General features: G+C 43.7%; 1 protein-coding gene across 1 annotated transcript in view; it reads left to right on the top strand.

Annotated features, from left to right (window-relative positions):
* The first annotated feature begins 4,264 nt into the window (after positions 1 to 4,264).
* SPHKAP (SPHK1 interactor, AKAP domain containing) overlaps positions 4,265 to 12,086 on the top strand; it is a 123,056-nt gene continuing 115,234 nt past the window's right edge. Inside the window, exon 1 of the mRNA XM_060242250.1 lies at positions 4,265 to 4,379. Coding sequence (XP_060098233.1) covers positions 4,345 to 4,379 — 35 coding nt within the window. The 5' untranslated portion in view covers positions 4,265 to 4,344. The remainder of the gene's footprint in view (positions 4,380 to 12,086) is intronic.

The raw sequence follows: 12,086 nt of genomic DNA, 5'->3' as shown, positions 1-12,086 counted from the left end.
AGACTTACTTTTTAAAAAATGGAAGGTGCGAATTCAGGATAATTAGTATATTCTGGTAATAGATCATTTGAACATTAAAATGCCACAGAGATCCATAATTATGGATTTCTAAGAGCCCTCAAAACTTTCCAATGACAGAGAGGAAATGGTGGCTATGGGGGGAGGTGGAAGCTGAAGCAAGGGAAATGTGAGTGAGATTTTCAAAACACCTTCCCAGTATGAAACACACTTTGACTGCAGTTTTTCCAAACAGATAGGAACAAACCTAATTTGGTGAAGACTGGAGCAAAGGAGTGGGACACACTGGAAGTAAATGACATCATTAGGATGCTCTGAACAAAGCACACCAGTTTGAATGCCAAGCAGCAGCAACCCACAACAACTCAAAATAACACAGTGTACAGCAGCTGGGTTTCACCATTCTCATGGAAAACACACAAACTGTGATGTGAAGAAAAGCATTCTAAAACATTAAGCCAGCCAGAACTGAGCCAATTGAAACTCTGTAGTGTCTGCTCTGTAAGCCAAAATGCCCTCAAAACGAGGATGGGGAATTGTCAGGTGGGCACCTGGCTTAATCAGGATCTTTTACCTGTGTATACAGAATTCCACGTCCAGAAATTAATGTTTAAAAAAATTAGGGACTCTAATTAAGTAAAACAATTACAATTTATTCCAGAAAATTATAGATCACACACACAAGATCCAAATACTCATAAAATCATACATACAGTCCTAAGAAAATTAGAGAGAGAGATAGAGAAACACATGGGTAGACGAACAGGGTGATATTTACCGATCATAGTCTTCAAGGAAGGCTCCAATGGCGATGAGCGAGGAAGTGGGAGAGGGGACCCGAAACTTGGCCTTAGAATCGGGGATGGATCTAGACAGCGGAATTGGGATACTGCTAGAAGCGCACATGTGGGGAGCTGTGTCACAGGTTATAAAGACTACCTTGAGCCCTTAGGGGATGGGAGGTACAGGGGTGGATGACAGGTGGTCAGCTGGTACATGTCCTCAGAAAAGGGGAGGCTTTGCAGTGACCATAAGGGCTGGACTTCTGCAGTAGCCAATAGCAAGTTAATTGGTGGCACCTAATTGGGTGCCCATGTCTGACCAATGAACAAGCTTGGTCCAGGGGTACCTGGTTGGACTTTCAGGTTGCAATGAACCAGGGTGAGGCTCCAAAATGGGGAAAAGAACGGAGGAAATTACTGGGTGGAGGTGTGCTGGAGTTTACCAAACTTATCTAAAAAGGTGACAATAGATGGCCGAATTGCTACCTAAGGAAACACCCGGTTTACACAAAGAAACTTGGCTCTGGCTGAAGATGGTCTTCCTCTTGTTCAGCCTTCTTCTTGGCACCAGTCTTTGTCTTGAGTTCCATTAGACAAAGGCTTAGGCAGTTTGGCAGGATCCATGCCTAAGATAAGCTTGATTGCCTTATGCAGAAGTTGAAGCAACTGTTGGATATGGAGTCAGGAAAACAAGATGGATTCTGGTGGTGTTAGCCTTTGGTTCATGGAAACAGGCTGGAAACTGTTTGCCTGTACAGTTCATGGTGGCGTGGCTTCTTCCACTGCAGTGGCCAAGACTGGGCACACAAGGAGCAGCTGGAAGCTCGTCTGTAGTTCTGGCTAACACCCATCCAGATGTGTAGAATGCTGCTGCAAAGCTGAGCGTTGTGACTACTGTGCATCAGTGTGGACCAGGACAGCGGTAACCACCAGTGGGGAATGGCTGGTCTAGGGATTCCAGTGCTCCTGGGGAGGGGGAGGTATGGCGGTGGGAGCAGACGATATAAGGGAGGGAGACCGAGACAGGTCAGTGCTCACTCTCCCTCCAATCTGTGTCCCATCCCAATGGTGACAGGGAGTAGGGCCAGGAAGAATAACCCGCCTCCGTTATGCAATGCCAGGTCCATTAATAATAAGACTTCTGTCCTTCGAGAGTTCCTAATCGAACAGGACATGGACCTGGCATGCGTGACCGAAACTTGGGTCTGAGAGGGAGATACATTAGCCCTCTCGCAAACAGCTCCACCAGGTTATTCGGTCTTTCACCAATCGCGGACTAGTGGGCGGGGGGGAGGAGTGGCATTATTTGTACGTGAGGCTTACTCCTTCAGGGCGCTCCTGGCCCCAAAGATCGAAGGCATTGAATGTGCTGGCTTGGCACTGGAGGCTGGAGAGGGATTGGCGATCTGGCTGGTATACCGTACGCCTAACGCACCAGCCGGCGCCTTACTGTCCCTACCCGAGGTGGCGACAGGCTGGGCGTTGGAGCACCCAAGGCTGGTGATCCTGGGTGACTTCAACGTCCATGCTGATGACCTGACCTCTAGTCAGGCAACGGTCCTGGTGTCATCCATGGCAACACTAGGACTCTTTCAGTTTGTTGCAGCCCCCACCCACCAGGCCGGTCACATGTTAGACCTGGTCTTTGCGGCCGGGGTTACGGTGGACGATATAACCACTGAAGTGGTGCCATGGTCGGACCACCTCGCCCTTAAGGCTCGTATAGATATGCCACCCCAAACCTGTTTAGGCGACGAGCCTATTATGGCTCGCCCGCGGAGCCAGATGGACCCGGAACGGTTTCAATCGGCCCTGCGGGATCCCTGGCCCTCTGGCGATTCCCTCAATGGCCTGGTTGAGATATGGAACGCTCAACTATCCAGGGCCATCAATGAGATCGCACCTCGACGCCCTCTACGGCCTCGGAGTAGGCTGGCTCCGTGGTACACCCCGGAGCTGCGCCAGCTAAAACAAGGTCTTAGAGAGGCAATGGTGACACACCCGTGACGAAGTGACTAGAACATCTTATAGGACATTTATGAGGTCCTATGAGATTGCAATCAAGGCCGCAAACTCGCGCCCAGCATAATTGTTCAAGATAATCCGGAATCTTACTACATTGCCACAAGGCAAGCCAAATGTTAAGGAATTGGAAATAGGCTGTGAGGCTTTTGCGAAATTTTTTGCAGACAAGGTCCAATCACTCCGCCATGACTGCCCAGCCATATTAGATACAGTGAGCGAACTAGAGGCTCCGAGTACTGTCCAAGTCCCTTTGGTCTGTCATACTGAATTTGTGCATTACTAGATCCTCCCCACAGTTCAATTTTTAATATTTTTGCTATGATCTAGATAAGGGTCTATTGGCAACAGCCACAGTTCTTAAGAAGCTGGCAATATTATAGGAATCCAGCTGAATCATTAATGTTTGAAATCTACAAATCTCAAAATGTTTGCCATTGCCTTCAAAGCATCCATTTTTTAACCTTTAAGGGGGTGTACATGCACACATACAAACGCACTGTACTGTAAAGCTTTAAATCTTTGTCTGCAATCTTCTTGATCCCATGGCAGATCCCATTAGCTTAAAGAAATCACAGCTATTGTGTCTGGCAAGGCTCAATATGTTTCACACAATTACTGAGCAGCAGCTGTATCTCTGTAGCAGTAACAGAACACATCTTTATTATTTGTAGAGTTGTAGGGAGCATATTACAAATAATATGTCTTGATTACAGGAATTCCTTATGTTGGAGGCCATACTGGAGGCCAAGGAAAGAAATAAGAATTTCTTTCTTTCTTTTTTGCACCACTGTGAAAAAGCTTTGGGGCTTTCTGAGTCCACCACTGGTAGATATTTTCAATCTTCTGTTGAGAAAGCATAATATTCAGCATAGTCCTATGATAAAACAGCTATTATCAATATACAGCCTACCTGATCCAGCATGCTGAACGACAAGTAAAGTTGCAATCCAAAGAATATGCCATATTGAATAAAACAGAACTTACTTCCCAAGACACCTGCTTAGGTTTTGTATGTTCCACTGAGCTCACTTGGGAAGGGGACTCTTCCCAAATGTATTTGCCTAGGCTTGGATTCATTTAAAAGTAATTCCCTTCAATTTTGTAGGCCAAATTATTCAGGATTGGGCTCCCAAATACAACTCTCCTTAGACTTGTTTTGTTTTTGATCTGCTCATTTTCAACAAAGGAGCAAAATCCTATGAATTTAAAGGAACGCGTGACCAAGAATATCTTAGGAGGACCAAACTTTGTGTACCACTCCTTACTCTCTGCTTCATGGCGCGTTCTGCCCTTGGATCCTGCAGCCAGAAGTTGGCGACCCCCACGTGATTCCGCCAGATTCCTCCTCCGATTTAGGGGGCAGCGGGCGGATCTGAAGAGGAGGAGGAGGCTGCAGAGGGCAGGACTGGAGGGAGGAGGTGTACTAAAAGCCAAGCAGCTGGAAGTGGAACACAAAAACTAGTGGCGCGCCGAGTTGGCTCTTTCTGTCTCCTGCTGCAGCAGCGCTTCCCCTCCTGCCATGGCTGCGAATTCCCTGCTGAGGGTTCCTTCGAGGTAAGAACCTGGCTGCTCTGTTTTCCCCTTGCGCTTTCCTCCCACTCGCTCATCTTTGCCGGATTCCTTGCTTCGGCTTCGGACTGCCAGTCCCTGAGAGTAGCCGAGGGGGGCTGCGGGAGTTCAAGGATGCGGCTTCTGCCCCTGCTGCCCACTTCTCTGTTCCGAGCAGCTGACAACTCCTCCCTGGAGGAGGCTCGCCTGCCTCGCGTGCTCGATTCCTGTCCATCAGCCCAGGCGGAGGGGACTTGGGGTTTGGCTTCTCCCACCTCCTCAATCCCCCGTGGAAGTCTTCGAGTGCTTCAGACTTTATGAAAGGGTACTTTGCTGCTCGTCAGGTTTTCGGAGATCGGTGGGGGAAACACGCGAAAAAGGGGGGACGGTAAGGTTTCCGTGTATTGGGGGGACGGCGACGGGAGGGAGAGAGCATTGGAACAGTGAATGGGAATGTGATTTAAGGAAGAGAAAGGTGGTGTATTTAAAGGATCGGCCATCTTCTTAGTTAAAAAGCTAGCTAATACCGACCTCGCTCTTTCCTTTGCCAACGCTAAGAAGGCGGCTCTTCAACGGGAAGGGGATTTTTACGCCCGACCAGTCATGTTCTATTTCTCCTTCCGAAGAATATTTTTTTTAAAAAAAAAACCGTACCAGATGATTCCAGGGAAATGTGACTTCATAAATCTGTTAATTTATCCTACTACCTAGACATGAGGTGAGGATGACAGGAAGCTGCGTTGTAGAGGATCTTGGAAAAATGTAATTATTCACCGCAAAACACGTGGAAATGGAGAAGGGGCAGCAGGTTAAGCGGAACAGTTCAGCAAAGCAAGCCTGTAGTTGTTACATGTAATGCTTTTTTTGCGGGGGGCGGATGTGTCATAATCTATTAGGAGGGTGAGCACTCCTGGAAATGGCTAAGCTATTATATGGAACTTGCGTTCTGTGATGTTGTTTGATCTTCTAGCAAATTGTTTAAATGAATGTCTGGGGGAGGGGGTTTTGTCTTCGTCCTGAATCATAAATTTTCAGGATGCTTGCCTAATTGTGATGTACATTCATGAGCCCTGCTGTAAAATTAAGTAGGCAAGGACACAAATGAAATGTTATCAGATTCTCCAATGGCTTTGAAGTAGGACATCACAAATGTGCAGCTGACATTTCCCTAACTGGAATGTATAGCATACTATCACGATTCGTTGTCTTTTTATTTTTATAGAGAATGAGCCATGATATCTCTTAAATGAGTCGTCTTGCTTCCTTAGGACTTGGTAGCCTTAAGTTCTTGTACCACACACATTCCTTTTAAGTGTGAAGGGCATAGCAGCAGGATGTTGTTCATAGAGATTTACAGCTTTCAATGGTTTCTCATGGGTTGTTGAAAATGGAGCTGGTTCAAGCAAACCATATTTTAAAGTCAACATTATAGAAGTTCCTTCTGATGATTATGCAAGACATTTCCACCAAAAAAATTGTGATTTTTATTTTTTTTTTACAATATCCTATTCTTATCCAGCAATATTTTGTGTAAATTGTTTCAGGAGAGGAGGGAGGAATTCTGAAACATTAACCTGTTATTGAATGTATCTGTCATGTGTTTTTGTTTAACACAGTGGGCATGCATATTTTTGGAGTGGCCTACATCCATCTCTATCTGACCTATATACACACATTGTAAGCACTACAAAGAGTGATGGCTTTATGGCATTCTAAAGCAATAGTTTCATTTCCCTTCCTCTCTGATAACACAGCTTATCAAACCTGAAAATCATTATATGAGGTTAAGTTGTGTCTTTGAGAAACAGTTAAAAATAAACACATTTTGAGACCCTTCATTCCTTCTTAATGATCAGCATCTATCTCATTCATATACATCATAATTCATTGAACAGGAGGTAAATACAGGACACTGTCTGCCCTCCACAAAATGTGTCTCATGTCTGAACAGAAGAACATATAAGTTCAAGTTGGTTTCCACTATGTGTGCAAAACTGATAAGGGGAGCAAGAAATGTAGCTGTTGAAGACTTCCCCAATCACTTTGCTTTTCAGTGTGGTTTAGCTTTCATCTTTGACAACAAAGGCATTGGAGTGTCACTTTCATGTAGTGGTTAGAGCATGGGACTAGGATCTGGGAGCTCCAGGTTCAAACCCCTACTTTGCCATGGAAGCTTGCTGGGTGTCCTTGGGACCAGTGTCACAAACAGTCTAACCTACCTCTCAGGGTTGTTGTGAGGATAAAATAGAAGAGAAACCGCTTTGAGAAGCCACTTTGAGTACACATAGGGAACAAAAGTGGGGTTTAAATGAAGAAATTTCAATTTGTGTTCACTCATTATCCATAAGTCTTTTCTTTAGAAATAATTCGGAGAATTAGAATTAACTTTACCACAAAAACGAATAGTGAGAAAACAATGAGAAGTGTCTAGGAGATCCTAAACAAATTTTGCTTTCATGGATTTGAAAGGAAGTGTCATTGTTACCATGATTTGCTTGTCCTGTTGATAGGATACATCATCAGGACAGATAACCTTTCTCCCTCTTTCAGGTTCCTTCACACATTACACATGGTAGAATGACTCTGAGCAGTTATCAGCTCACTGGTGCACATACATGTTTTTTCTGTTAGTGTACTTATCTTTCAAATCATTCCCATCATGCATTATGACTCTTGTGTGTATCAACTGTACAACAAATACACTTCAAAAACAATGTGAATGTTTAACTACTTCTGTTCAAACTGTGAAGAACTTGATTCAAATTTAGTAAGCCATACTTTTTGGCTTTACGCTAACTTGGCACATAAATTTACTACATGGATTCAAATCCCTCTAAATATGTTTAATGTCCCTAAATATGTTTAACATCAGTGTACACTAATCCCTTTAAAGTCACTGGTGACTTAAATAGCATTTTTTTTTATCAGGCTCTTGCAATTTTGCTTTGCTTATACATGTCTTCTTTGTAACATAGTTCTACGTGCAAACTTTTATCAGCATTGAAATCTGAGTTATATAATTTTCTGTACTTGCTCTCATGAGGGGAAACCCTGTAATTTACCAGGTAGTCCTATGGATTTAAAGTGGTAGAAATCTGCTCAAGATTCCATTGATTTGCTCCTCCTGTCCTGGAAAAGATCTAATTGCAATATAAACTTTGAAAGCAGAAGTGTTACAACTGATTTTATAAACAGAGACCTATGAAGACTTAATGTCTCTTACAGTGAATACCTCCTCAAGGGTATTGGTGAAAAAAATTTTGCTGGATCCACAGATCAATGGAGTTGCAGTATTAGGGTTTAAATGAGTTATGCCCAGATTCTAAGATTTGCTGCAGCAACCAATAAATGTACAGCATGAGGTGCATAAACTGTTTCCCCTTCACAGGGTCACAGACCATGATACTACAAATGCTTGCCTATCTGTTCAGTTTGGGATAACTGACACCCAGTTGCACAGTGAAGTGAAGAAGAAGAGATTGGATTTATACCCTTCCTCTTGCCCTCCCCACAACAGACACCCTGTGAAGTAGGTGGGCTGAGAGAGCTCCTAGAGATCTCTTCTTAAGGAAACAGCTCTGAGAGAGTTATGACTGACTCAAAGTCACATCAGCAGCTGCCTGTGGAGGAGTGGGGAATCAAACCTGGATCTCCCAGATTAGAGCCCACACTCTTACCCACTACACCAAACTGGCTCTCTATTGTCTCTGGAAGCTGTTGTCCTTAACTAAAGGATGTTAACAGGTTATCATGAAAGGCAAAAAGTCAGATCATATGTAGTGTCACTACTCATGGCATTGCATAGATGCAGAGAGATGTCTCAGATTTGCACCAAGGTTCAGTAATAGAAGAAACAGAAGATGTTCTAGTCCAAACAGTCAGTCAGTATTGTGATGCAATGCTGCATGATGCAATTAGTTGTTTATGGGGACTGAGGGGCAGAAGCCAATGTTAAACACAATCCTATTCACCTCGGTAAGACCCCACCTTCTAGCATTAGTGCAGTATTGCCAGAAGAATGTAAGGAGGACCAAGTGTCAAATGCTGTATCCTGAAAGAAATGTAGGATGCTGACTAGTGTGCACCACTGGGAGGTGAATTGCACCTGCAAGCCCTAGGTTGGTTCGGATAAGATGGATTTACAATACACGCAGTGTTAACAGCGACTTGTCGGCAGTATTTAACTAGAATTTATGAAGGTACATCAACAATTTTGTAACTAGCCGTTCTAGTAAAAATAATAGTCTTCCATCAGCAGACATCCAGGTGTAAAGAAGTTATGGCTAAACTGCCGTTTGCAGTGCTATCCTGTGCAGTGTTTACTCCAAGCTAAGTCCATTCATTTCAGTAAATTGAAACTGGAATAACTCTGTCTTGGATTACAATGTAAATTTCTTTGCTTTGCAAGCTCTGGTAAATGGCCCTTTGGATAGCACCTCATAAATCAAATGTAATGATGTAGTGTTGTTAGTTCCTTTTTCACAACATGAGCTATGAAAGCAATTTTTTTATGAAATTGATTAATCAGAGGTAAAAATGAGTGGTCTTTTGTTAGGACCAAGGAGGTAAATCTAGCCATCGATCATGTGTTTGAGGGCCAATGGATGTTAAATAGGCTGGCATTTTCCGTTCTGTTGTCATTACTGTAATTTAAGTAAGTCCTCTATTTTAAAATTTGCTAGATCTGTAATTTAGATATTTTATGAGTCTAGTTGAATTAGATTTATATTTACAATGAGAATAACAAGAAACCCACAAGCAAGCAACCCATCCAAATTATTCATTGATATGGGGCATAGGAAAAGGAACTGACTAATGGTGAAACTAAACATGGGATCATAAGAAGAGCTCTGCTGGTTTGGACTACTGGTACATTCAGTCCAGTATTCTGTTTCAGAGAAGGAAATATTTCTTTATACCACAAGTGATTAAAATGTGGAATTCGCTGCCTGAGGATGTAGTGATGACCACAGGCATGGACAGCTTTAAAAGGGACAGATTCATATAGGATAGTTCTATCGGTGGTTACTAGCCATAGTGACTGAGGGGAACTTCCACATTCAGAGGCACTAAACCTCTGAATCCCATAGCCAAGAGGCAACATCAGGGAAAGGCCTCGGCCTCTGTGCCCTCTTGTTGGACCTCCAGAGGAACATAGGCTAGTGTAGAACAAAGCAGGAGTCAAGCAGCACCCTTAAGACCAACAAAGTTTTATTCAGAACGTAAGCTTTCATGTACTAAAAGCACACTTCTTCAGACAAAGGAATGAGTGCATTTTTTCAAATCGCTGACATATATCAGGCCACCAAAGGTTCTTATGTTCTTACATAGTGGCCAGCCTGTTGCCCTGGAGTTATACAAATGGTATAGATGTTGCCTCCTACCACTGGTATTAGAGTTTTGCTGTATCTACCTATGGTGGTTTTCTTGGATCACTGGATAGTAGCCATTGATGAACCTATTCTCTATGAATCAGGGACTTTAAAGGGAAGTATTATTTTTCTTTTTCAGCTACTTTGGATATTTTTTTCGTTTTAAGTGGGCACATACTCTACTATAGTTAAGGAGCTGAAGATGAGAATGAAAGATAATTATTTTCACAAGTGCACACACACATCCAGGGCCGGTGCCCTAGGCTGGGAGGGTGGGGGCCACCCCCTCCCTCCCAGACAATTTAAATTGTGCAGGAGGGTGCCCAGAAGCACCCGCTGCCCTTCCCATGCCCAGCTAAGGTCCTGTCGATCAGCTGATTGGTGGGGCCTTTAAATTGTTCAGAAGGCCAGCGCCTGCTGCTGGGCACTCTTCCAATCACATGGAGCACCAGTGGAAGCAGCTGGGCCAGCCTTCCCCTCCATTTAAAGAGCCCACTGACCAGCTGGTCGGCGGGTTCTTTAAATCATGTGGGAAGGGCAGTGGCTGCCACTCTTCCCATGCAATTTGAATTGCTGGTGGGGGTGGCCTTCAGGCTGATATCTAAACTATATATCATAAACGTTATAGTATTTTGTTATAAATCTTTTAGTTATAATGTCTATTGATTTTGACAAATCCAGTATAGGCTATCATATAGTACAGTGTATAGGAAAAAAAGAGATAAAAGTTCACACCAAAGAATCTTAAAAGTCTTGAGTATCTAGCCAGGCATAAAATTTCATCCAATATTTTCTTGCTTCTTCCTTAGATTTCCCAGCCATCAGCTGGGACAAAAAATCCAGCTCAACTGTTTCCAGAATTTTTCCCACCAAATCCCTTCTTGTGGGAATTTCCCGAGATTGGTACTGTGAGGGAGCCCAGCCAGAGGCTTTACTCGGGAGGGTGACCACTGTAAATTTCTCCCTGGTCACCTTCCCTCAGTCCCTCAGTAACACTCCCAGAAATCCTATCAGAACTCTTAATAATTGGCACCAGACAGTTTTAACGTTAACAACCACAAAATATTTATTAGGTAACAAAAGGCAAGGAGGGGGATTAAATAATATTGATTATAACTGTTCAATTTTAAAAGGCAAATCAGTTGGCAGGTGGTTGGAAGAATAAAATAATTACAGAGAGTAGAGACTTTTTCAGGCTGAGGTAAAAATATAACAAGACTTTGGCAGAAGATCGTTAAAATAAACAATAAACCAGGCAGGTTTCAGGGTCCCACTAGATTCTACTTCACACAGGCTGTCTGTGCATTCTAAGCACTCAGAATGCTGTTTCTTCAGATGTTTTACCCTAACTTAGACAGTGCCAAATCATATAAATAACAAACTTCAATCACTCTTCCACACCGACATAGAGAACTCCTGACTGGTGTCAGTATTCTCCCTCACAGACCCTTTCACACTAGCTATCTTCCAGGACTCGCACCCCTCAATTCCAATGTGTCTCAGCCCCACAGCTAGTCTTCTGGGCTGAGTCTTGGGTACCTCTGCTGACCCCCAGAATCCAGTTCTCCCCTCAGTGTATAATTGTGTGATCTAGTTTGTACTTGGAGATTGCCTGATGTGCTGGCAAAATCTCCCTCAGAGTTTCAAACCGTCTGAAAACTCCCTTTTCCAGACAGAGTCCACTCAGCTCTGTCTGCCACAAGGAGCTCAGCCACTCTGGCCGCTCTCAGCCCTTTGTCTAGTTGGTTTTACAACTGCCCGGTCTAAGCCCACTGTCTTCACTTCAGACTGGTATTCTGAAGACTTCTCTCAAAGACCCCTGGGCTAAAACTAAAAATCCTGAGGTGATTTTCTGCTGAGCAAACCTCAAAAGGATACTTTTCCATTGCTCGGGCAATGTTCCAGCCAATCGCTGTAAGCCTGTTTCTCAGCTACTTAGGCTAAGGGCCTGAGTCCGTCACAGGTACTGTTGCCATACATGGCAATGATCACTTGTGAATGGGGAACAAAGTAGGAGTGAAGTGCACCTTTAAGACCAACAAAGTTTTATTTAGAATGTAAGCTTTCGTGTGCACACATGAAAGCTTACATGCTGAATAAAACTTTGTTGGTCTTAAAGGTGCAACTTGATTCCTGAAGCAGTAGAACAAAGTAGACCAACACAGCTGCTCACTTGGATCTGTCTACTTGTGAATGGGGAGATACTGAATATGAAGTGGTGTGTGCCAACCATGTGCAAATACTCATGCCTTGTTGAGCCTTGTGGTTTTTCTGGAGCAGGGCCAGACAGGCAAGAGGGACAGGTAACATGTAAGAGCTGATAATAGGTTGATAATGTGTA

Source organism: Heteronotia binoei, chromosome 6 (genome assembly GCF_032191835.1).
Source record: "Heteronotia binoei isolate CCM8104 ecotype False Entrance Well chromosome 6, APGP_CSIRO_Hbin_v1, whole genome shotgun sequence".
Classification (NCBI taxonomy): Eukaryota; Metazoa; Chordata; class Lepidosauria; order Squamata; family Gekkonidae; genus Heteronotia; species Heteronotia binoei.
The sequence above is the reverse complement of the archived record's forward strand: the minus strand, read 5'-3'. Positions and strand labels throughout refer to the sequence as shown.